The sequence below is a fragment of the Kogia breviceps genome, chromosome 14 (genome assembly GCF_026419965.1).
Source record: "Kogia breviceps isolate mKogBre1 chromosome 14, mKogBre1 haplotype 1, whole genome shotgun sequence".
In the NCBI taxonomy this organism is placed as follows: Eukaryota; Metazoa; Chordata; class Mammalia; order Artiodactyla; family Physeteridae; genus Kogia; species Kogia breviceps.
Genome location: NC_081323.1, coordinates 77978615 through 78003660, shown reverse-complemented (window position 1 = coordinate 78003660; position 25046 = coordinate 77978615). Strand labels below are relative to the sequence as shown.

Below are 25046 nucleotides of genomic sequence, written 5' to 3'. Positions count from 1 at the left end.
AAGGTATTAAATGTCATTAATAACCATGAAAATGACAATCAAACCACAAAGTTATACCACTACACACCCACCAGCCTGGCTAACACTTAAAAGTCTGATGATAACACATTTGTTGACAAAGATGTTAAGCGAGGGGAATTCTCATATACTATTTGTGTTAGTGTAAATTGTTAAAACCACTTTGGAAAATAGATTTTTAAAATATATTAAATTTAAAGATACACAGGACCCATGACCAAAAAACTTCACTCCTAAAAATTCCAACCAATATGAATCCATCCTTATGTGTGCTAAAAGACACGAATAAGAATGTTCTTGAAAGCATTACTCATACAATATGTTACTAATAAAGAATTTGTAATTAAACTATATATAAATTCTTACACATTAATAAGAAAATAATCAACAGGAAAATGCATATAGCATATAAACAATCACTTTATAAAATAAGATATCCAAATGGCAAATAAGCATTTGATAAGATGTTAACCTCATTAACCATCAGGAGAGTGCAAATTAGGACCACTATTCAGTAACACTAGATGCCCACATCACTAGGGAAAAGCAAACACACACATTTGAATGGTTTGACATTCAAACCATCTGAATGGTTAGAGCTCTCCTATATTGCTGGTGAGAGTTTAAGCTTTTGCAACACTGTTTGAACTGAAGTTAAACATAAGGCTGTGTATCTCCCATGACCCTATGACATAGTAATTCTTCCACTTTTAGGTACAGACTTAGGCGAAATGAACACATGGGCCAAAAGACATTTATAGCAGCCTTATCTGTAATAATCCTAAGATGAGACAACCCAAGTTCATGAATGAGTCAGTTGTGATATATTGATTCAGTGGAACACTCGACAGCAACAGAAGTGGATGAACCAGCTCTACACTCGATCACCCAACTGGACCTCATAATTGTAATGCTGAAAGATGCGGGCACAAAGAACGCATAGTATATGAAAACAAACAAATAGGAAAAACGCCAGATGGCTTCACAGACGATGTCTATCAAACGTTTAGAGAAGAGTTAACACCTATCCTTCTCAAACTATTCCAAAAAATTGCAGAGGAAGGAACACTCCCAAGCTCATTCTACGAGGCCACTATTACCCTGACACCAAAACCAGACAAAGATGTCACAAAAAAGAAAGTTACAGGCCAATATCACTGATGAACATTGATGCAAAAATCCTCAACAAAGTACTAGCAAACCGAGTCCAACAACACATTAAAAGGATCATACACCATGATCAAGTGGGATTAATCCCAGGGATGCAAGGATTCTTCAATATACGTAAGTCAATCAATGTGATACACCACATTAGCAAACTGAAGAATAAAAACCATATTATCATCTCAATAGATGCAGGAAAAAGGGAAATGACACAGTTAGGGATGTGTGGTTAGGTGGTAAAACTGTAAGAAAAAACAAGGAAGTCCTTACCATCGACAAAGATTGCCGTTTTGGCCAAACTCTAGACATGCTCCCCAGAGCGTCTTTTTGACTAGGTCTCAACCTTGGCTTATAACAAGGACAGACTCTCACCGAGTCCCCTCACATTCAAAGGCTTAAATAATACTAACACAGTTTCTAGCAGCAAAGGGCCCATCCCTAGGGTGACCTAAGTCCCCTTAAAGTGCCTGCCTGAGAAAGTGCAAGGCTGCCAAGCGGATTTACTGTTTGTTCTAGCCAGCCCGTGAATATAGACCCCTGGCCACCTGTTCTTAGAGCAGGAGCTAAAAATCCTTCCTCTGTCCCTTTGAGATGTATTATGTATCTCCTACAGCTCAAGGCTGACTTTCTTAAGCACCTGAAAGCCATTCCTTTAAAATGTAATCATGAGGAAGGGCAGGTGCCCTGGCTCCCAGTGTCCCGGGAGGAAAGAATCCTAAGGATAATTGCCAGGGACCAGAAACCCTAATCAGCATTGATGCGAACCAATCCTTTGTAATGTTTCACTCACCTGATTCTACTGAGCCCCTGTCTTCCCCTCTTTCTACTCACTCATCCTTGCTTTAAGACACCTAGTCACCTCTGTACAAATCAAAGTTAAATTCAACTTGGGCCCTCTTCCAATAGTATATATTACTAACTAAAGTCTGTCCTTAGCACTTTAGTGTCTGGCTTTATCACTGACATAAAAATGGAGGTGGGGGAGGAGGATATAGATGGCAGGGATGCAAAGAGGGCCCCTGGGTGCTGAAGTTCTAGTTCTTGATTAGGGTATTTGTTACACAGGGGCTGCTTGCTGTTGGTTCCTTGAGCTTCCCTTTTTGGATTTGTAACCATTTCTGTAGGTGTGTTATATTTCACCATTTTTTAAAAGGGTTAAAAAAAAGTACAACTTGCTTTGCTCCTCGCTGGAGGCTGGTACTCAACCAATCACTTTCTAAGAATGTCAACACAAATGCTCATTATCAGCTTCAGGAGACAAACTGCACGGACTTAGGTACTGCTGATATGATTTACTGTAGGAAGAATATAGATTTTTATGTATTTGTAGCTTTTTGAGAAGCCACTTAGATTAGATTTTAAACTTTTGATATTGAATCCTCCCACATGCTTAATCGTTTCTTGACATTTCTTGAAGTGTGTATGACAGCGTAGGAAACTCCTAGGGACTATAGCATCCTGGTAAATCTTGGACTTTGAAGGAAGTTGCATCTTGCTGTTATTCTTTGGTTTTTCTCTAATCAATCACCTCCTCTCACGAGCACACCAAAACCACAACTATCTGCAGAGCAACCATCAATGAAAAAGACCGAAATCTACCAGAAAAGATCTTCTACAACTAAAGACATAAAGACTCAGGTAGGAGGGGTGCAATCACGATATAATCAAGTCCCATACCCATGCCCACCGCCCGTTGGGTGACCCACAAACTGGAGAATAATTACAGCGCAGAGCTTCCCCCCAGGGAGCAAGAGTTCTGAGTCCCACCTCGGGCTCTCCAGCCCGGGGGTCCGGCATGGGGAAGACGAGCCCCCAGAGCACTTGGCTTCGTAGGCCACTGGGGCTTAATTTGGGGAGCCCCATGGGGCTGGGGGAAATAGAGACTCACTCTTAAAGGGCGCATACAAAATCTCACGTGCGCGGGGATCAGAGGCGGAAGTAGTAACTTGATAGGAGCCTGAGTCAGACTTACCTGCTGGTCTTGGAGAGTCTCCTGGAGAGGCATGAGCACAGACAGTGGTGGCAGCCATATTCGGGAGCTCCTGCAGAGGATTGATGTGGGCAGGTCTCATGATGGGGCCCGCCCTCTAGCTCATTAGCACCAAGACCTCCCCCGCCCAACAGCCTGCAGGTGTCAGTGCTGGGAGCCTTGGGCCAAACATCTAAATGGGCCAAGACACAGCCCCACCCATCAGCAGATAGCTGCCTAAAGACTTCCTGAGCCCCCAGCTGCCTCTAGATATGCATCTAGAGGCAGCCCTGCCCACCAGTGGGCCAAGACCCAGTTCCAGACACCAGTGGGCAAGCACTGGCCCTGCCCTCCGGGAAGCTGGCTCTAGCCTCTAGACCAGCCTCATCCACTAGTGGGCAGACACCGGATGCAAGAAAATCATAATCCCACTGACTGTGGACCAAAGCTGCCCACAGTAGGCTAGACCCTGCCCCGGGACCAGCTGGGCCCTGGCTCTGCCCAGTGGCAGACCAACACAAGCTGCAGGACACCCTGTACCCATCAGTGTCAGGAACCACCCCCACTCCCCCTCAGCGATCTGACACCAGCTCTGGGATCCCCAGGCCCTGAAGCCAGACTCCAGATCCCGGCTCTTCCTGACATCGGTCCTGCACTAACCCCAGGACCCAGCTTCATTCACCAGCGTGGGGGCAGGGAGCAGAGCCCCGGAGGCTTCCGGACCCTGAATCCACCCACCAGTGAGCCCGCACTAAGCCTCGGGGCTCCCCGGGTTCTGCAGTCAGCCGCCTCATGACCAGGCCCCACTAACCAGCAGCCAGCAGCACCCACACAAGGCAGGGCCTGGCAACACACCAGGCCGGAGGCCAAGCAAGCCTACCAGATGTATTCACATTATAGAGGTCCCAGAGGGAGAAGAGAGAGAGAGAAGGGGGCTGAGAACATATTTGAAAACATAATAGCTGAAAACTTCCCTACCCTGGGAAAGGAAACAGTCACCCAAGTCCAGGAAGTGAAGAGAGTCCCATACAAGATGAACCCAAAGAGGAACACACCAAGACACACTGTAATTAACATGACAAAAACTAAAGATAAAGAGAGAATACTAAAATCAGCAAGGGAAAAGCAGCAAATAACATACAGGTGAACTCTGATAAGGCTGTCAGCTGATCTTTCAGCAGAAACTCTACAGGCCTGGCACAATACAACTACAATACAGTCAAAGTGATGGAAGGGAAAAACCTACGACCAAGAATACTCTACCCAGCAAAGCTTTCCTTCAGATTTGATGGAGAAATCAAAAGCTTTACAGACAAGCAAAAGCTAAAAGAGTTTAGCACCACCAAACCAGCTTTACAGCATATAAAAGAACTTCTAGGCAAAAAAAGAAAAGGCCACAAGGAGAAATAAGAAAATTACAAAATAAAAAGCTCACTGGTAAAGGCAAACGTATAGTAAAGGCAGGAAATTGTCCACACACAAAGCTTGTAGGGAAGTTAAAAGACAAAAGCAGTAAAATCATCTATATCTACAGTAAGCAATTAAGGGATACACAAAACAATTAGATGTAAAATATAATGTCAAAAACAGTAACCGTGAGGGGAGGAGAGTACAACTGCAGGGTTTCTAAAATGCATTTAAAATTAAGAGATTAGCAACTTAAAACAATCATGTATATATATAGAGAGAGACTGCTAGACAAAAACCTCATGGTAATCATAAAACAAAAATCTATAATAGATATGCACATAAAAAAAGGAATCCAACCATAATGCAAAAGATAGTCATCAAATCACAAAGAAGAGAACAAAAGAAGAAGAAAGGGGGAAAAAGACCTACAAAAGCAAATCCAAAACAATTAACAATGTGGCAATAAGAAGGTATATATTGATAGTTACCTTAAATGTAAATGAACTAAATGCTCCAGCCAAAAGACACGGACTGGATGAATGGATACAGAAACAAGACCCCTATGAATGCTTCCTACAAGAGACTCACTTCAGATCTAGAGACATATATAAACTGAAAGTGAAGGGATGGAAAAATGTATCTCATGCAAATAGAAATCAAAAGAAAGCCAGAGTAGCAATACTTAGACAAATTAGGCTTTAAAATAAGACTGTTAAACCCAATGTTCATAGCAGCTTTATTACAATTGCCAAGGTATGGAAACAACCTGTGTCCATCAACAGATGAATGGATAAAGAAGATGATGTTTTATATGCATACACACACACACACACACACACACACACACACACACACACACACAGGAATACTACTCAGCCATAAAAAAAGAATGAAATTTTGCCATATGCTGCAACACGGATGGACTCGGAGGGCATTATGCTAAGTGAAATAAGTCAGAGGAAGACAGATACCATGTGATATCACTTATATGTGGAATCTAAAAAATACAGCAAACTGGTGAATAAAGCAAAAAAGAAGCAAACTCACAGATATAGAGAACAAACTAGTGGTTACCAGTGGGGACAGGGAAGGGGGAGGGGCAAGATAGGGGTAGGAAAAAAAGAGGGGGTTATTACGGGATTATATGAAATCATGTGCGTGAAACTGGTGAAAATTGTAAAGCACTATAAAATTTAAAGAATCTTTCATTCAATAAAATAAAACACATTTCTGAGTTAATGACTACATCATTCCTGCTTTAACCTCTGTGGACACATGATCAACAGTCATGACTTGACTACTTCCATCAGTCTGCCCTCAAGTTTAACTACTGTAAATTGAATCCATTGTAAGAAGTCTTGGGTACTCCAGCCCTTTCCAAACTTCTAGCTAGCATTCATTTCCCTCTTTTTTTTTTTTTTTTTTTTTTCCCCAAGGCCAGTCTTAGACCCCAGCCCCAAACAACAAATAAACTTTGGAAGAAGTTTCTAAAAACAGCCTTGGAATTTCCTTCTGGGGTATAGTATGCCTCAGGGCCATTGCAAGAGAGGCCTTGTCAAGATTTGTTCTGCAGAAACAAAGGAAGGACTATTTGACTTTCAAAACCTCTGTTCCAACTGTGAGATTCTGCAGTTTCCTGGTTAGACAGAATGAAGGATGGAACCCTGGCATTTACCTATTAAGGCAATGAGGAGAAGGTCTAATTTGTGGTATCTCTAACTGATAGTTTGCATTTTAAGGTTAAGATATTTTATTGCTTCCAGATGGTCAGCTAACTTCCAGCCAGAGGATAGTTACTGCAGAGTTTAAGAATAGCTATGATACAAAGAGAGATTTTAATTATCATGTAAAGGATCTAATTAAAAAGACATACAGTAGTCGGCTTTTCACATGCTCAAGCCTATAAAAATCAGTAGTTTAAAAAATTACCTTAAGGAGGAAATTGGAAAATTATTCAATTTGAAACAGAGACACAAGGAATTTCTCAATGTAGGGAACTAGAATTAGGCTAACTGCTTGTTTCTAGATGCCTTGGAATCCACGTTGTTCCTTCTATTCTGTTTTATGGAACAAGCTCATGAAGGTTCTTTGAGTCTTTTTGCTTCTTTGTTAGTTTATTTCCGGAATAAGGCAGAGTCTCTTCAATCAAGCAAGCAAGGAAGCAAGCAAGAAATCTATTGATCAATTTCTGCATCTCTGAACTTGACACCTGTATTCAGATCCAGATCCTGCTGCTGATTGGGTGACCTTGGGTAAAGCCCATAACCTCTCTGAGCCCCAGCTTCCTGGTTTGTAAAATGACAAGCCCTCTCCTTAGGGTTTCTGGAGCGTATCCTGAGACAATAAAAGTTAGCCATTGTTACCTGCAGAGGTTTAGAATGTGCAACTATTCACAGATGAGGCCAAAGACTGTGGAAGACGGGTAACTAGTGGGTGGAATTCTACAGGCAATATTCTACAAGGCACTGTCTTCTCTGTGACTTCCTCTCCCTGGCTCCTGAGCTCTGCAACACAGAAATATTTTGCAAGAGAAACAGTGATCAGTGTTTGTAGGAGGGATGGGCAGCGTCCTGTTGGAGGCCAACTGAGCTCCTGGATTTAATGATTTGGAACCAGAAATCTACTGAATTGTAACACAATGACCTTGAATAAGCACTGTCTCCTCACTTCCCTGCATGATACATCAAGACCTCCTGACCCACCCGTCCCATTTTTTCTGTTTGGCACCTTGGCACAGTGCTGGAACAAAAAGCTGAAAATGGCCAGCAAACTCAATTTAAAATAAGCCCCATCCATACTGTTTAACTTTGTGGCCTCCAGGTGTCTTTTTTTTTTTCTTTTGTAAAAATTGAAATATAATTGATTTACAATGTCGTGTTAGTTTCAGGTGTATAGCAAAGTGATTCGGTTATACATATATTTGTGTGTATCTATCTATCTCTATATATTCTTTTTCAGATTCTTTTCCCTTATAGTTTATTATAAGATAGTGAATAAAGTTCCCTGTGTTGTACAGTAGGTCCTGTTGTTTATCTATTTTATGTATAGAAGTGTGTATCTGTTAACCCCAAACTCCTAATTTATCCTTCTCCACCTTTCCCCTTTGGTAGCCATAAGTTTGTTTTCTGTGTCTGTGAGTCTGCTTCTTGTCTGCAAATAAGTTTATTTGTATCAGGCCTCCGGTTGTCTAAAAGTCGCTCTAGTCTCCCCACACTTTCTCTCCTTCTCCCTTCCCATTGGAACTTGACCCAGGGAATTCATTTAACCTGAATAAACCTGAAGACTCCAAATATGTCAATCCCATTCTTGGAGGCTGCTCCATAGCAGCCAGTCTGCTCCATAGCTCTGCTAAGTGCAGTAGGCTTGGCCAGATGCTATGAAAGGAAAAAAAAACATCCCTTCTCCTATTGCTCTGTGTTGGAAACCCTAATTTATTTGGTACCAAGCCTTCCTCTTGATAAGCATAGGCCAACCCAACAGCTGACCCACCACCTGTGGAATCTTTACATTTCTGAAGGGAAGGTGATTGAGAGCTGGAGGGGTCGTTGTGTAGTGTAGAGATCTAATGGACAGCATGATGACTACAGTTAGTAATACTGTACTGAATACTGGAAATTTGCTAAAAGAGTAGATTTTAGTTACCCTCAACACAGGAAAAAAAAAAGTATGTGAGATGTGTTAATTACCTTGATTGTAGTAATCCTTTCACTCTGTGTATGTATATCAAATCATTGTGTTGTACAACTTAAATATATAGAATTTTATTTAGGAATAAAATTAAACGAATATATAACTAAAACTTTTTAATCTTGCAAGTGGTAGTTATTACGAATGCATATATTTGTTAAAATTCATTGAAATATATGCTTAAAACAGGTATGTTTTATTACATGTAATTTACACCTCAATAAAATTGGTCTTAAAAAAGAATAGGAAAGCCCAACTCTGAACCCAAATGAATAAACACAAACCAAAAATATTGCTAAGACTTCCGAGTGGGCTGAGGAATTACCATGGGGGTAAAGTAACCAAAACTCACAGCAGGAAGGCAAATCGGTTGTGCCAAATCAGAAATAGTTCAGGTTTCTTCAGGAAGAATTTTTTTCTTCTAGGGGAATTTTCCCCTCCGTAGTAGTTTGCACAGAGCTGTCTTTCTCCAACTGTAACAGTGGTCTGGCTGGTTAAGTTTGAAGGACAGACAGTGGTTAGGTGGTTCTCTATAAAATCACATCTATCAAGCTAAGAGTAAAACCAAGTTACTTGTAAGTGGCAGACGATAAAGGGAAATCAGGGGTTTCTGAACTCAGAAAATGTCAGCTAACATGCTTTTATAGGTCTTCATTGAGACATGAATAAGCTTAGGGATACTCTTATGGGTCTGGGAGGCACAGGGCAGATGCTATGATGTTGGCTTTATAGATACCCATAAAGAAATTCTCCCGTGAATTGGACACAAATAAGCTTTTACCACCTACCAGATTCAAAAATTTCCTTCATTCTTTTTTATAGGAATAAAAGCCTGTATGTACCACATCAAACACAAATCAACTTCCAGTGGAGATGCTCCATATTTCAGGGTGAAGAACATAAACAAGGGCCACTGTGGGTGAGCTTTATGACCCATTCAGACTAGAGGCTGTTCATTTATTTATTAAGTTCATTAATTCATTTACTTCTTCAGCCAATATGCATTGTGAAGCTATCGCATGCCAAGTGTTGAAGACATAGGACATGATTCTGACTTTAAATCTCTAACAGTCCGTTTGGTGACAGCAACGCGAACAAATAATCACAATGCAATATGATCATCGAGGTGAGCATTCACAAAGCGGTGGGAATACAGACAAAGGAGTAACTAACGCAATCCAGGGAATTAGGAAGATTTTTTGCATAGACACACACACACACACACACACACACACACACACACACACACACACACACTCATCTGACAGAGATGCCAAGGCCAGTTTGGTGAGAGATCTCTGACCTTCAACATTCCCTTAAACAATCCACAGTAAGTATTGTAACCGAGCAGGATCCTTAGAGGTCTTCCCAGAACAGACCACCCCCCATGTCCTCCATCTGCCTTTTGCCTGCAGAAAAACTTGAGTCAAAGAATAAATTTAATCAGAGAAGTGAGAACATGAAGAAAGAAAAACAGTCAAGCAAGACAAAATAATAATGCTTTTGTCATTAAACAAAGTCAAGGACCTTCAGTTCTTCCTCAAGGACTGTAGATAATATTCTGAGGCACGTCCTTTGAGCTGTTTTGCAGATGCTGAAAATCCCATCAGGTGGAAGAAGTTAACTGTACGCTGCCCACAAACACATAGACCCTAGACCGGTGGGAACCGGAAGGTTGATGATGCTGACTCCCAATTACCTCACCACCAGCCAATCAGAAGAATGTCCACGAGCTGACCACGCCCTGCTCCTTGAACACTGTAAGACTCCTCACTACCCCCTCCAGGGTGGGACACACAGTCCCGAGGGCATGAGCCCGCTGTGGCCCCCTTTGCCTGGTAAAGCAACAAAGCTATTTCTTTCTACTTCACCCCAAACTCTGTCTCCGAGATTTAATCCAGCACCCGTGTACAGAGGCCAAATTTCGGCAACAGTATATCATCCGTGGATTTCTCTAAACCCATCTAAGGCTGAAAATAACAGAAAAATGAGTAAAGTTGCTTGGAGTGTCTCCAATTCTGGGATGGGCAATCTTATCTCCATCATCCTATGAAAGCATAAACCATCTTCTGGGTCTGAAGAAAATAGCACTTTGGTATGATTTATTCATTCATCTTATTTATTACTGTGTGTAGATGAACATATTGATTGCCATTATGCAATGATACAGATACATTTCCCCCAAATCCACAAGATGCTTGGATTTGGTTACAACACTCTTAACTTCCCGTCTTCGTTCTGGCTTTCCTTGTCTTCCTTTGAGATACCTTCAACTTACTGGTCCTTCTAGGTGAACAGATCAATAAAGAAAAGTGTTACTTGCACATTTTGCAATGACATTCTGAAAAATGCGGGTTAATGATAGAGGACTCTGGAGCTGACTGTATGATGGAGGAGGGAGGGACCTGCTCTGCCCCCTGGGTTCTCCCACAGAGCCCGTCTCCTCCCAGTTATAGATGCTTGATGTCTACCCAAAGGTTCCACCCCTTTCCCCGATCTGGGAGCCAGCCCGGCTTTCAGCTGTCATCGGGAGGCCAGGACATAGGGAGATCATATGGAATGACGCTCAGGGACTCCGCGCATCTGGTGGACCACACTACCCGTCCAGATCCCCAGGTCAAAGTCTCTCCTTGCCCCCTGGTGCTCTCTCTGATCCCTGCCTGGTAGCCATTAGCTCAGGTGTCCTTCTTTTTCCTGGTAGGTCTTCTCTCCCTGATCCCCTAACCTGTGGCCAGGAATCTAAGACCTGATGACGGACCCATATGGTATGGATCAGATCCTTGCATATTTCGTGCCCCAACTTGATCTGGGACTCAGTTTCCTGTTACTGGACCTATCATGGTCCGTTGGGTGCCATGTTTCATCAGCCTGCCCGGACTTCCTCCGTCACCTTCCTCTTTGGTTCTGCCCACTCCCTCAATGCCTGCTGGCACTCCCCTCTTGCCCCCTCCAACCCCCGTGAACAGCATCCTGTGAATGACACCCACCCCCACCTCCACCACGAAGGCTGCTCTTAGTCTATCTCGTCCCCCTGGAGTTGGGTCCCCTGTGTATAGTAAAGATGAAAAAGAGTCATTTGCAAGGCTTTCTTCAGTTTGTTCAGGGCCGTGTTTGCTAAAGTGTGATACCTGTATCCCTAACGGAATCTGAGAACAATAAGTTGGTCTGTGGGTGGGCCATATTGTGTAAAAAAGTTAATCACTTCATGTGCATTTTGAGCAAATATAGTTCTCAAAACAAACCCATGAGAAGAGGCAGCAGCCTATAATGGTTCAGAGCATGAAGTCTAAGGTTAACCTACCTGGTTCCAATCCTGGCTCTTCCACGTACCAGCTGAGGGACCTTGGTAGTTACTAAATGTCTCTGTGACTCAGTGCCCCCATGTGTTAAATAGGCACGATAATAATAGTATCTATGTTAGAGGGCTCTTACGAGGATTAAAATGAGTTAACGCATGTAAAACATGAAATAAGTTAAAACATGTATATTAAAAGCATGACATGACACATTGTAATCACTTACTAAAATGTGCTTTTTAATTTTGTGGCTATTATTGCCTAAAATGTAGCTAACTGAAAAGAGAAGTGACTTTGTTCAGTTAAAAAATGATGTTCATAATAATACCATTGGTACGTAAACATTAAAAGATTGGTAAATATATCCATTAGGGATGGCTCAGTGGTTGCAATGAACAGAGCCCCCAAATTCAGTGGCTTAAAGTACAAGAAGTTTACTATTTTCTTCGCAATGCAGGATAGGTGTTTCTGGTTAGCAGGTGGATTTGCTCCATGTAGTGTTTTGGGGGCCCCAGGGTCCTTTAATCTTGAAGCTCCTCCTATGACTTTGGGTCTCATCATCACCTGCTTGATCAAGGTTGCATTGCTATCTTCAGGTTCTTCAGAGTGTCTTAAAATTCCTGGCCCAGAAGTGGCAACACTACTTCAGCTCATATTCCGTTGGCTAAAACGTACTCACATGTTCATACCTAACTGCCAGGGGAGGCCAGGAAGAGGGGTACAGCTGTGTCCCACGTTTTGGTGGATAGCTAGCTGACTCTGACTGTCAATGACTGAAGTTTGGGAAATGCTGCTCTTGGGGTAGGTGGTGGGATTCTTCTGAAGACCAGGGTCAAGGAGCAAGATGGTAGTTAAGGGATTCCCTGTGACAGGGAAGTGCCAAAGAGTTTTAGGCCCACGGATAGTTAATACTGAGTTTTACTTTTCTCCGTTGTCTGTTGTAATTCCCATGATACACTCTGCTCTTTCAGAAAATCTCTTACATACATGCTTTGAGTTGGAGGGGGCTGGGGCGTGAGGGAGGGGACTACGATAGGGAGAATAATGCTTCCCGCCACCCCACAAAGATGTCAGCACCCTGATCTCCAGAACGTATGAATGTATTAGTTTATCTGGCAAGGAGACTTCGCAGATACAATTAAGATTAAAGACCTAGAGATGGGAGAGTGGCCTTGATTTTCCAGGTGGGGCCAGTCAAGTCATATGAGTCCTCGTAAACAGAAAATCTTTTCTGTCTGTGGTCAGAGAACCAGAGAAATGGCAGTGTAAGAACTCAGCCTGATATTCTTGGCTTTGAAGATGGAGGAAGGGGCCATGAGCCAAGGAATGCAGGCAGCCTCTGGAAGCCAGAAAAAGCAAAGACATGGATTCTGAACTAGAGCCTCCAGGGAAGAGGACAGCCCTGTCAATACCTTGACCTTAGTCCAGTGAGGGCCATGTTGTGCTTCTGATTTACAGAGCTGTAGGATACATTTGTGCTGTTTTAAACCTCTTTGTTTACGGTAATTTTTCACAGTGGCAATAGAAAACTAATACAGGGACCTACTCCCTTGGTTGAGAAAAAATGGCAACATGGAGCATGGAAAAATATTGACTGGGGAACAAAGGGTTACGAGAACGAGATTACAAGGATGGTCAGGTGAAGATGAGCAAACCCAGGGAATCTTACCCTTAGAAGGACTGGGGGAGGGCGTTGGACTTCCTACAGCAGCTGCGATGGAGGATGTTAAAGGAAAGGGTAACCCGGGAGCCTGGAGAACTTGGGGACAATTGGTTTTCACGTCCTTGGCCATGGAGTTAAGGACTGCCAAGACAAAAATCCCATAAACTTCCATTTATTCCAGAACCTCCACCTGCACCATGAGAACTCTAGTAACCTCGTTCTTTTCTGCAAGTACTTGCAGAATGTTTTGGGCTGTTCCACATGAAGTATTAAAAATGATGCCTCCCTGGGTATTTCCTCCAAACGAGTTGTTGCATTCAGCAAAATAACCCAGGAAGCTGTAGTTTCCAGGGTTACCTCTGGAAGCTTCATGAAAGCAACCAGCAGAGCTAGTCTTGAGATCAAGCCACTACCCATTGGAGAGAGGTTCTTGTACCTTATCGACCAGCAGATACGTGTCGACTGAAAAAAAATGCACAACGTGAGAGTTGTGAGTTAAGTTTTATTTGGGGTAAAATGAGGACTATAGCCCAGGAGACAGCATTTCAGAGAGCTCTGAGAAACCACTCCAAAGAGGTCGGGGGAAGGTCAGTATAGATGTGATTTTGGTGAAGGGGGAGTGCATGCAGTCAAGCTCATATCTTTTTTTTGCAGAAGGTTTCTGTTAGTCTCAGGAAGGTTACTGCTAGTCACGAGAAGCAGAAGTCACCATGAAGGATGTTAGTGCTTTACTAGATATGAGGAGAATTGCAAGAATTGGGCTCATAAAATCTTCTCCTGAAAATATCTATCTGAAGACCTGTTCTGCCTGTTCTTCCCAGAGCACAGAGTGCCTCATTTCTGATCTCCACCTTGAACTCCTTTCAGGGGCTGTTGCAGGTCAGCAGCTGCGGCGGCTCAGAATTTAATTCTTGTAGAGTTAGATGGCAAATGCCATTCTGTAGTGGCAGATGTAACAAGAAAGGCATCGTGGAGTGTATGAATACACATTTAATACGGCTCTGGCGTGGAGGTCAGTTTGTGGACGGAGAAAGCAGAGTTGGTGTGGAGGCTGAGGGGAGGTCAGGGAGTGAGGGTTTTGTTGCCGCCCCTCTTCTGGATGATTCCAGACCCTGATCGTCCCCTTTCTTTCTGAGCTGCCTAGTCCACTCAGGCCAGGGTCCTGCTGATCAGCATCACACAGCATCTGTGTGGCCCACGACGGGGAGAATCCAGTCCCTTGGCCTCTCTCCTCCACACCCTCACTCCAAAGCCAAAGCAAGCACCGGTCCTATGAGTTTTACTCATAATAATAATGAGCCATGAACAGACAGTGAAAAGTCACCTTCCTTGCTCCTTCTCTGTGTGTCTCTCTTTTTTCCACTTAGAAAAATGACAGCTCTTTTGGCTGCTATAAATGTTAATTAAGTTAAGAAAAGTTGCATACTTAAATACAACAGGAGCTCCTGCATGTGAAGGACTAGGGTAAGGTTCATCTACACTTGAGAAGAATGTCAGGGCCCAGGCATTCCCCAGCAAGGGAGCTGTCCTTGGGAGGAGTGTGGGAGTCCCTGAGTGAGAATGAGAAGGGGTCCAGCAGCAGGGCGGAGGGAAGGGTATTCCCCCAGCAGCTCCTTGGACTTGGCCCCCTGAAGCCCTATGACTGTATGAACAAACAGCAACCCCCCGCCCCTGCCCACCCCCCAGCGTTAGGCCCCGTTGTTTCTCCTAAGTGCAATTTAATAATTTTGGTCTTACGATTTGTTTACTATTTGCCTGTTCTGCTAGACTGTAAGCTCCCGAGGGCAGGGAACATGCGTCTACCATACCCTGCACACAGTGGCGCACAGCAGGTGCTCAATAAACGTTCAATTAACGAATAAGTCAAGGACTAGATACTTTGTAGATTTGTAGATAAATTTGTGGGTAATTTGTTGATAAAAAGCTGTGCATGTTTAGGCCCTCTGATAGGACTCCACAAAGATTGGGTTGCTGAAATGGCCTTATAAGGGTCTTTTGAGTTTTAGAAGGCATCCAACTTCTGGCAGAAAGGGAGCATTTTAGGGAAAAATACAACCCCAGGGCTGCCATGCAACTCGGCCAGTAGGCAAGTATTTCCTTTTCATGGCAGATCCTACCAGGAAAAGATATGAGAGGTACGTGCCCATTATATGTATCATTATTTCCATTATTTCTTTATTTCCAATTTTTTTTGGCTGTGCTGCGTGGCTTGCAGGATCTCAGTTCCCCAACCAGGGACTGAACCCTGGCCATGGCAGTGGGATGCTGGAAACCTAACTGTTAGGCTGCCAGCAAACTCCCTATGTATCCTCATTTAGAAATTATATCCATGCATCCCTGTCACCGTATATATTAAATATCAATATACGTAGATTTCTTTCTCATTTTGGTTAACAGTACATAGGCGTTCTAATATTTTATTTCTGTGCCCTAGTGGGTTGTCTTGCGCACCCGCTTTGGAAGCCACTGCTGCTGTCTGATGAGGCTGTGGTCAGCGGAGTGGGCCCTGGGCTGGAGGGGGTGACCTACGTCTCTTGGACAGGTGGACCTGCTTTGATGTATGTTTCTACCAACCAGTACTCTTTCTTAGTTCTCAAAATTTTAATAACAGCAATAATAACTAATATTTATTGAGTGATGAGAGGCTGAAATACAAACAGTGGCCAAACCATCTGTGACTGTACAACTCTGACCCACAACCTCTCCAGCAAGCAATCTGGGAAGCCCAACCATAGCCCTTGCTGCCGGGGGCTCAAAATGGTCAGGATTTAGTCAGCAATTGCCAGCTTCTTTAGTTTTTGTCCCCACTTAGGTCCAAATGTAGGACCAATCATAGAAACCAACCAATCGTAGGCCCTATCGTAGAAAGCAACCAATCGTAGGACCAATCATAGAAACCAACCAATCGTAGGACCAATCATAGAAACCAACCAATCGTAGGCCCTATCGTAGAAACCAACCAATCGTAGGACCAATCATAGAAACCAACCAATCGTAGGACCAATCATAGGAAACCAACCAATCGTAGAACCAATCACAGAAAGCCAAATATGTTCTCTTAACTGCTTGATTGCTAGTTATTCTGCCTCTGCTCTCCCCAGGCCAACAGCCTCCAATCAGGGCATATCTGAAGCTTTCCCTTTTTCCACTATAAAGCTTTCCGTCTCCACTGCTTGCCTTTAGTCTCTGCCAAACACAAGTAATGGTGGCTGACTCCTTTGTGTGAGTGAAAGAATGTTGCCTGCCTTATCGGTAAACAAGGGATGTTGCAGCCATCAAGCCATCACATTGCAGCTGCCCATAATGGTGAGCCCTGAAGGAACTCAGGGTGGAAACAGGACACACACCCCCACCCGCCCCTCGCCCTGCATCAAGCCATCAGCCCCTGCAGCTGCCCCCAAACAGTGTACCTGAGGAGACTCAGCATGGGAAATCACAGGATACTGGCCCCATTTAGCTGAGGTACATATCAGAGGAATGATTTCAATGAGCCCAGACATTTGCATCTTCCCATATAGAAAAGCGCTAAATTCCTTAACTCGAGATGCCTGATTTTCTTTAATTAACAGTAATCTTTTGATGTTCTGACCACCTGGTCTTTGTTGCAAAAACTCTTATACATCCTGGCTCCTCCGTGACCTCTTCTGAGCAATCTCTCAGACCAATCTGAGAGGCTGCATCCCAGGCTTAAGTCCTCAGTTTTGTCTGCCAAATAAAACATAATATTCAACTTTTAGGTTGTGCTTTTTTTTGTTGTTTTCAGTCGACACTTGCAATAGCAAACTGAATATACAACCTTTGCTTGTCCTCCGTTGGATGATCTTTATTTCCACAGTGCTTACTATATGCCTAGCCCTGTGCTGAGTGATTCACATGCATTTATCGTTGCAACTTCATGAGGTAGTATTATGGATATCGTTCCTGTTTTACAGCTGGGGAAACAGATGAGACCCAGGGAAGTTAGGTAACTTGCTCAGAATCGCACAGCTAATAAGTGGTGAGTCTAGGCTGATGTGTGTGCAGTGGCTGGCACACAGGCAGGCCTTCAGCACACACAGCAGCTTGGTCTCTCCCCTTTCATTTATCCCCCCCTGTCATAGTCTTTTCTCCCCTTATACTATGCATCCTTGAAGTGGAGGAAAGGATGGATTCTGTCTTTTTTTTTCTCTTTAAAAAGAAACTCCAGTGGGATCCTTTCACAGTGTATACATATATCAAATTATCACACTGTATACTTTAGATTCTCAAATTTTTTTTGTCATTCATATTGCCAATAAAGTTGGGAAAAAAAGAATAAGCAAAAACAAACAAACCAACAAAAAAACCTCCAGTGAAATAAGTCAAACAGAAAAAGACAAATACTATACAACCTCTTATATGTGGAATCTGAAAGCAAAAACCAAAACCCAGAATCATAGGTACAGAGAACAGGAGGGTGGTTGCCAGAGGTGAGTGCTGTGGGAGAGATGGGTGAAGGTGGTCAAAAGGTAGACACTTTCAGCTATAAAACAAATAAGTCATGGGAAAGCAATGTACAGCATGGTGACTGTAGTTAATAATACTATTTGTATGTTTGAAAGTTACTAAGAGAGCAGATCTTAAAAGTTCTCATCACAAGAAAAAAAAATTTGTAACTCTGTATGGTGATGGATGTTAACTAGACTTATTGTGGTGAACATTTCATAATATATACAAATATTGAATCATTATGCTGTATACCTAAAAGTAACGTAATGATGTATGCCAATTATAACTCAGTTAAAAATCCAAATAACAATTCCAGTATCTGCTGTAATGTTCAGGGTTCAGAGTCTCTACCTCTCTGCTTCTGGAAGATTAAGTAAACTCACAAAGCCTCTGGAGAAAGATGAACTCCGGGTTTTCCTTGATGAACTTCCAAGTATTTTTTGTAATAATAAACTGGACTTTGTCAAAATTAAAAGCTTTTCTTCTGCATAAAACATTCTTAACAGAATTAAAATAATATTTGCAAACCATATTTCTTACAAAAGTCTTGTATCCAGAATACATAAAGAACTCTCAGGGGACTTCCCTGGTGGTGCAGTGGTTAAGAATCTGTCTGCCAATATAGGGGACACGGGTACGAGCCCTGGTCTGGGAAGAACTAAGCCCGTGTGCCACAACTACTGAGTCTGCACTCTAGAGCCCGCAAGCCACAACTACTGAGCCTGCATGCCACAACTACTGAAGCCCATGTGCCTAGAGCCCGTGCTCTGCAACAAGAGAAGCCACCGCAATGAGAAGCCCATGCACCACAACGAAGAGTAGCCCCTGCTCACCGCAACTAGAGAAAGCCCGCACAGCAACGAAAACCCAATGCAGCCATAAATAAATAAATAAATTTATTTAAAAAAAAACAACTCTCAAAACTCAACAATAAGAAACAATTTGATTTTTAAAAAATGGTCCAAAGATTTGAATAGACATTTCACCAAAGAAGATATTTGGATGGCAAAGTATTTATTCTTTTGGCTGCATGGCATGAGGGATATTAGTTCTCTGACCAGGGGCCAAACCTGCACCCCCTGCATTGGAAGCACATGTCTTAAGCACTGGACCACCAGGGAAGTCCCAGGATGGCCAAGTATTTTTAACTTTGGTGATGGATTCGGCTGAGATGCGAGAGGTTTTCAACAGGCAAGCAAAGGTAACAGTCCAGTCAAAGCTCCATATCTTCTGGACCCTGGCTGATGAATGAAAAATGTATCCGGAATCAAAATCCTTGGTGACCTACGAACAGAAATACATCAACCTCCTTCCTCTGTTTGCTAAACAAACAAATATACCAATAAACCTCTTTTAAAAAATGCTGTTTGTAGTTTAACTGAATTTTATGCTTAGGAAAGATTTTTGGAGCCATCCAAGAGAAATTTCTTATTTTAAAGTCGAGAACTGACTTGCTTCTTGGTAACAGGGGTAATAAAACCCAGATCCCCTGGTGAACAGACCACACAGCCACTGAGGTATAATTTCGTTGGTTTTACTAGCTGGATTGGGGGCAAATGGTATGTAGACAGATGGTAGTCATTGATTGAGGGAGGTCACTCACCCCTCCGGGAGCCTCTGGGCACATGGCAATTGATGACCCTGTCATCGGGTCCTTTAATCTCTGTGTATGTAGTTTAAGTGGCTAGGTGTGCTCCTTTTAGGCCTGAGAATTTACTCAGCAGGCAGACTCTATTTAGGTCCGTCCCCTCACATCAGTTCAACCTTCATTCATACAAGCATGTTGGCTTTAGTCCAGAGTTTTCTTTCTTCCATCAAGATATGCAAGCAACTGGAGAGCTCCATCAACCTTGTGGTGCCTTGGCACCACTGCTTTCATAAGCAGCTGGCCTACAATAAATATTCATCTGCTTATGTTTTTGCATATCTAACATATGCCAGGCAGGTTCTTAAAATTTGGGTGTCACTGACCACATTAAGAATCTGAAGGAAGTTATGGGTCTTTCCCCCCAGAAAAAATAGCCAAATGATATACACACACAAATTTCTGTATCTGATTGAGGGGTGTTTATGGATTTCTGGTCTACCTCGGACATCTCTGGGGAGAGGAGCTGATTAGGGCCGTGGAACAGTGTTTTTGAGCAGAATGAAGGATCCAGCTCCCATTATACACCACCAATTGGTAATGTCCCCAAGCTTTGGGGTGATATGGTTTTCCAGGTGTCCTCTCTTGCCTGGGTGGGATTGATTCAGAGGTGGGGATAGCCAAACTGGGGGCACAGTGGGAGACGGTGTCTACGAGTGTGTGTGAATCAGGGCCACTACTGGGAATGTGTTTGAAATAAATGAGTAACCAGGAAGGGTAGAGAAGGAAGTCAAGAGGGCATGGAAGGGCTGAAATACTGGGAAGGGAGAGAGGGGTTGCTGGTGGCTGGAGAATCTGGTTGGAATTGAGAGTAGGAAAGCAGTGGGCATAGGGTGGGATCTTAGTGCTGGATTGCATGAGTGCAGCACTTCTGTGTGATGATAGGGTTCAGGGTGTGACCATGACAGTGGGTCACTCATTGGGTCTAGAGTGTCAGATGTCATTTATAAATGTAGCTGTCCAGGAGGCATGTGGAAGGTGAGGGGAGAAACCTGTAAGATTCATGATAAGATCATCAGTTAATTTGGGGAAGGGACCTCTCTGGTTTTAGAGGGAGAAAAGAAATTTCACTGAAGTTGAATTTTGCCTGGAACCATCTCCATTACTCTGAGGCCATTTCCTCTAATTTGCTTCCGGTCTCCTACTCTCAAATATGCATATGCCTGGGAGTCAGACCCATCACGGTTTAGAGCCACTTACTACTGGGACACCCTAGCCTAATGGCTCAACCTCTCCAGCCGCAGTCCTGTGGATGAACGAATGCCCCAAAATTATTTTTGCAGAAGCTTCCCTTGATTGTGCTAGCTTCCCTCCGAGCGTGGTTATAATAACACCTATCTCAGCTGGGTATTCAGTGAGATAACACGGAGAGGGTGCGTGGCCCAGTGCCTGTCTTATAAACTGCTCAATAATTCAGGTTTCTTCCTACTCAACCCCTTTCCTGCCCTACCTGTGGGGTTAAAAACTGTCCCTTGTGGCTTTTGCTGTGCCTTTTTCATCTAACAGTTTTGTATTCACTTTCTTGTAGATTATACAAAGCAAAATCTATTGAACCAGGACACAGAGTTCCAAGGGAATTAAATTAAAACATTGTTATCTTTTTTCATTCACTTAGATTCTATGTTGAAAGTCAACATTTCAAATAATAAATCAGCAACAAAACAAAACACAAAAACCGGGCTTCCCTGGTGGCACAGTGGTTGAGAATCTGCCTGCTAATGCAGGGGACACAGGTTCGAGCCCTGGTCTGGGAGGATCCCACATGCCACGGAACAACTAGGCCTGTGAGCCACAACTACCGAGCCTGCGCGTCTGGAGCCTGTGAGAGGCCCGGGCGCGGCGATGAAGAGCGGCCCCCGCTTGCCACAACTAGAGAAAGCCCTGGCACAGAAGCGAAGACCCAACACAGCAAAAATAAATAAATAAATTAATAAACTCCTACCCCCAACATCTTAAAAAAAACACCAACAACAAACACAAATACCCAACGGTAACGACAACAACAAAACACTTCAATGAGATCGAAATGGTAAGGTGGAAACCACCAGATTTATTGGGCGTCGCTGTCCGATCTTTTTTAGTTGGCAGCCTTATTTCTTGCTTCAGGCCCAAGGAATTAAATGGATCAACGCGGGGTTTTGAATTCCAGCATTTGGAGCTCCTGGCTTTGGGAAGAGGAAGAGATTTCGGAAATCCAAGAGCCAAAATATGGTTCTTACGATAAAATTCGTATAGAGGTGGGAGTGGACACAGAAACTGTAACCTGAACGACGAGAATTCTCACACGGAGGGAACTCACCCAGCCCACTAACGCTCGGCCTGGCTCCCAAAGTAACAGAATCCGAGTCTCCAGGCCAGATTTTCCCTCTAGCCATTCCTGGCCACGCAAAGCGGAGCTGCGAGCACACAGAAAGGGATGTCTTCATCGCCAACCAGGATGGAACAAACCCGCCCGCTCGGGGAGTGCTGAGAACCAAAGGGTCCCTCCAACGCGGGCAGCCGTCAACATGACTTGACTGCCCCCATCGCGCGCGGTCCGCACTCTCCAGGCGCCCCCGGCCTTTCCGGGTGCGCGCGCAAGAGCCGGCGAGCCGCGGAGCTGTGCGTCCAGCAGCCTGCGGGCGGCGGTGGCCGACTGGCTCGCCGGGAGAGGGTTGGCCAGCAGTGGCGGAGGAGGAGCTGGCGCTGCAGCCGGTCCCCTCGGGCCGCGCCCCGCCCTCCGCCGCCACCTGCGCGTCCCCTCAGGGCTCTGGCGCCCCGGGGCAGTGTGGGCTCTCCCTGCCGCAGCGGCGGTATCACCGCGTCCGCCAATTAGAAGACTCGGCGTTTGGCTCCTTGGGGCGCGGGAAGAGCCGCGCTGCCTGTTTTGGCGAGTGGAGGGTGCGACGGCGCGCGTCCCTCCCCTCCGCGCTCCCCGCGACGTTCGTGGAGGGGGTTACAGAACTGCTGTGACTTTTGAGGTCCGACTACTCCTTCCGGCTAGCCTCCCAACGCGCCAGCTCGGAGATAGGCCGGCGTGACCGGCAGGCCCAGAAGACTCGCTGCGTGGGCTCGGGACTTGGAACGTGTCCGGGAGCCCGCGGCGCTGTGCGCGCTGTTGAGTTTGGCGGCGGGGTGGGGTGTCCCTCGGCGCGAGGGGCGGAGAGGACGTTGCGCTCTGCCCCTTCGCCAGCCTCCTTAGTGCTGCCCCCACTTTGAGAGTAATCGAGACTTGAGTGTGACTGCGGAGCCGAGAGGATGCGGGCCCTGGGCGCGGGTTTTTCCTCAGCTCGGCGCGATGGAGCGGGTCAGTGAGCGGAACAAAGGCGCCCGCCCCGGGGAGCCGGTCCTCGGCTGAAGACCGCGGGGCGCGCGCCACGACGGCCGCCTGCGGTCTAGGGTGGTGGCTGTGCGGCCCGAGGCGCGGCGCGCTCCTCCGAAGGCGGGCGGCGAACCCTGAGCCCGGCACCTGCGCGCCGCTCCTGCTGCGGCGCCGGGGCAGCCCCGCCTGCCGGCCCGCGGGCCCCGGGGGTCCGCTGCGCTGGCAGCCCCGCTCCCGGTGACCCAAGGTCCAGCGGCGAACCACTTGGTGGTGCAGAGGAGAGACCCCCCGGCCCTTCGCCAAGAAGCCGAGGCGCCTGCTAGGGGCCGCGCGCCGTGGACTGAGCAGGCATCATCTCTGGGAGCACTTCTGCAGACCGAAGCCTTCGGTGTGAGCCATCTAGCTCTCCTCGCGACCGCCCGGACCTCCCAACAGTCTCCGCTGCCCTAGCCTCCGCGCCGTGGGGCCGGGAGCGGCTGGGATCCTCGCCAAACGTCCGGAGCGCGAGGCTCGCACGGCCCCAGGCTGCCCCGCGCCTCGCCGGAGCCCGAGGGGGCGCGGGTCCGGGGCAAGGGCCGACCGGGCGTGTTTGATGGCTTCATTGAGAAGAGTCAAAGTGCTGTTGGTGTTGAACTTGATCGCGGTGGCCGGCTTCGTGCTCTTCCTGGCCAAGTGCCGGCCCATCTCGGTGCGCAGCGGAGACGCCTTCCACGAGATTCGGCCGCGCGCCGAGGCGGCCAACCTCAGCGCGCATAGCGCCAGCCCCATACAGGATGCGGTCCTGAAGCGCCTCTCGCTGCTCGAGGACATTGTCTACCGGCAACTAAATGGTAAGGACGCACGCGAGTGTCCACGGGGCTTGGCGCGGGCGGGCCGGGCACCGGCTTCCCCCCCCGGGGGCCCTGCGCGCGGTGCGGGAGGCAAGCACCTCCTGGCTCCCCCTCGCCCTTTTACTCTTCCTTTCCAGTCTCGGCCAGGAGGCCAGGGTTGCTGGAAAGAATTACCCGTTTCTTTTCTGTTCTCCAGCTGTAAGTTTGCTTTTATCGTGGAAACACGTCAGCACAGCTGGCTCCCGGGCTCCGCGTGCAGGAATGGTTACCTGGCCGCTCCGGCCCAAGTGCGGAAACTAGACGCGCGGCCAAATGGGACTGGAGGCGCAGGCGACTTAAGGGAGGAAAGAGCTCTTACAGCTTAGCGTTTGGTGGGGTCGGACAGGGGAGGGACACTGGCCTGCTTAAATGTCTACAAAAGTCAAGGCCTCAGGTCTGGAGCTAACGCGCTTCGGTAGTAGGTTGGAGGAATGTCATCTCTCTAGGAGGCGGGCTGCAAGCTAGCAATGAGGACTCCTCCCTTCCCGCAGCTGCCTTGGTGAGCCTGCTATTAAAAACAAGCTCGGATTCTCCCGAGAGAGCTGCCTGAGGGCAATTGTTAAAGTTTGAGGTGGGTTGGGGAAGCAGGTTTTTAGAGAATGTAGCAAAGAGAGGTGTGCCATCCAATCAGCGATAGTTGTCAGAATCTGTCCCATATAAAATGTTCTCCTCAGTGCTTCAGGAGAAGAGGGAGACTTTTAATATACCCTGGTCACATCTGGTCCAGGAACTGATGGGTCATTGGACATTTGCTGCCCCCAAGGTCAGAGTATTACTCACTTGAGTATGGGCAGCTCTCCAGGGTCCATGTGACTGGTATCCAAGTCAGATTCAAGGCTGCCACCTCCCTTCCTGAGTTTCTAACTCATGTCCTCATGGTAATTCCAGAGCTACTGATAGTCATAATGATAATGATAGTAATTAGTGGTGGAATTCTTACTGTGCCAGACACAGTGCCAAGACGGTTACAAATGCATTATCTCACTGACTGGTCACATCAGTCCAGGCTGGTTCCTTCCATTCCCCATATCAGAAATAAGAAAAGGAGGCTTGGAGGGGTTAACTAAGCTGCCTGCTATCCTGCTGCTAGTAAGTGGTAGAGTTTGGAGTCAGAACCCCATGTCTGGTTGACCAAAGAGCCTGTGTTCTTGACAACTTCTATCTACTGTCTCCTCCTAGTTATAAGGAGTATTCATTTTGATTACAAAAAGATTCTACATTAGTAAGACCTGACTCAACTACAGTCCTACCTGCATTTGGAGCAAGAGACCAGTCCGGTGGCAGGCAGGGAGAAGGATGTCACCATATTGTCTTCCTCCTGCTTTCCCATGCTCCCTTCTGGGTCCTTCCTGGTGGGATGGGGTCAGATTTCCAAGCACCCTCTGAAAGGACCCCTTGGTCTTCTTGATGTCATTCAGCAAGTATCCAGGGGATATCTTGAACTTGTATCTGCAGTGGGACGCTGCAAATCCACTGACCCCTTGTAGATAGCGGGGCCCAGCTGTAGGTGTGGCCTGGCTGTAGGTGTCCCCTGTGGGGTTCTTGTGGGAGCTCTTC

At 45.8% G+C, this 25046-nt stretch overlaps 1 protein-coding gene and 1 long non-coding RNA gene across 2 annotated transcripts in view; one reads left to right on the top strand and one right to left on the bottom strand.

The window, feature by feature from the left end:
- Nucleotides 1–3154: 3154 nt before the first annotated feature.
- Nucleotides 3155–22193, bottom strand: LOC136792502 (uncharacterized). The gene is made up of 4 exons (XR_010836382.1): nt 21619–22193; nt 8601–8738; nt 6925–7065; nt 3155–3224 (listed from the first exon to the last, which is right to left on the bottom strand). It is a non-coding gene; the product is annotated as an uncharacterized lncRNA (long non-coding RNA).
- GALNT17 (polypeptide N-acetylgalactosaminyltransferase 17) overlaps nt 21697–25046 on the top strand; it is a 447043-nt gene continuing 443693 nt past the window's right edge. The window contains exon 1 of the mRNA XM_059038422.2: nt 21697–23450. Within this exon, the coding sequence (XP_058894405.1) occupies nt 23213–23450 (238 nt within the window). The 5' untranslated portion in view covers nt 21697–23212. The remainder of the gene's footprint in view (nt 23451–25046) is intronic.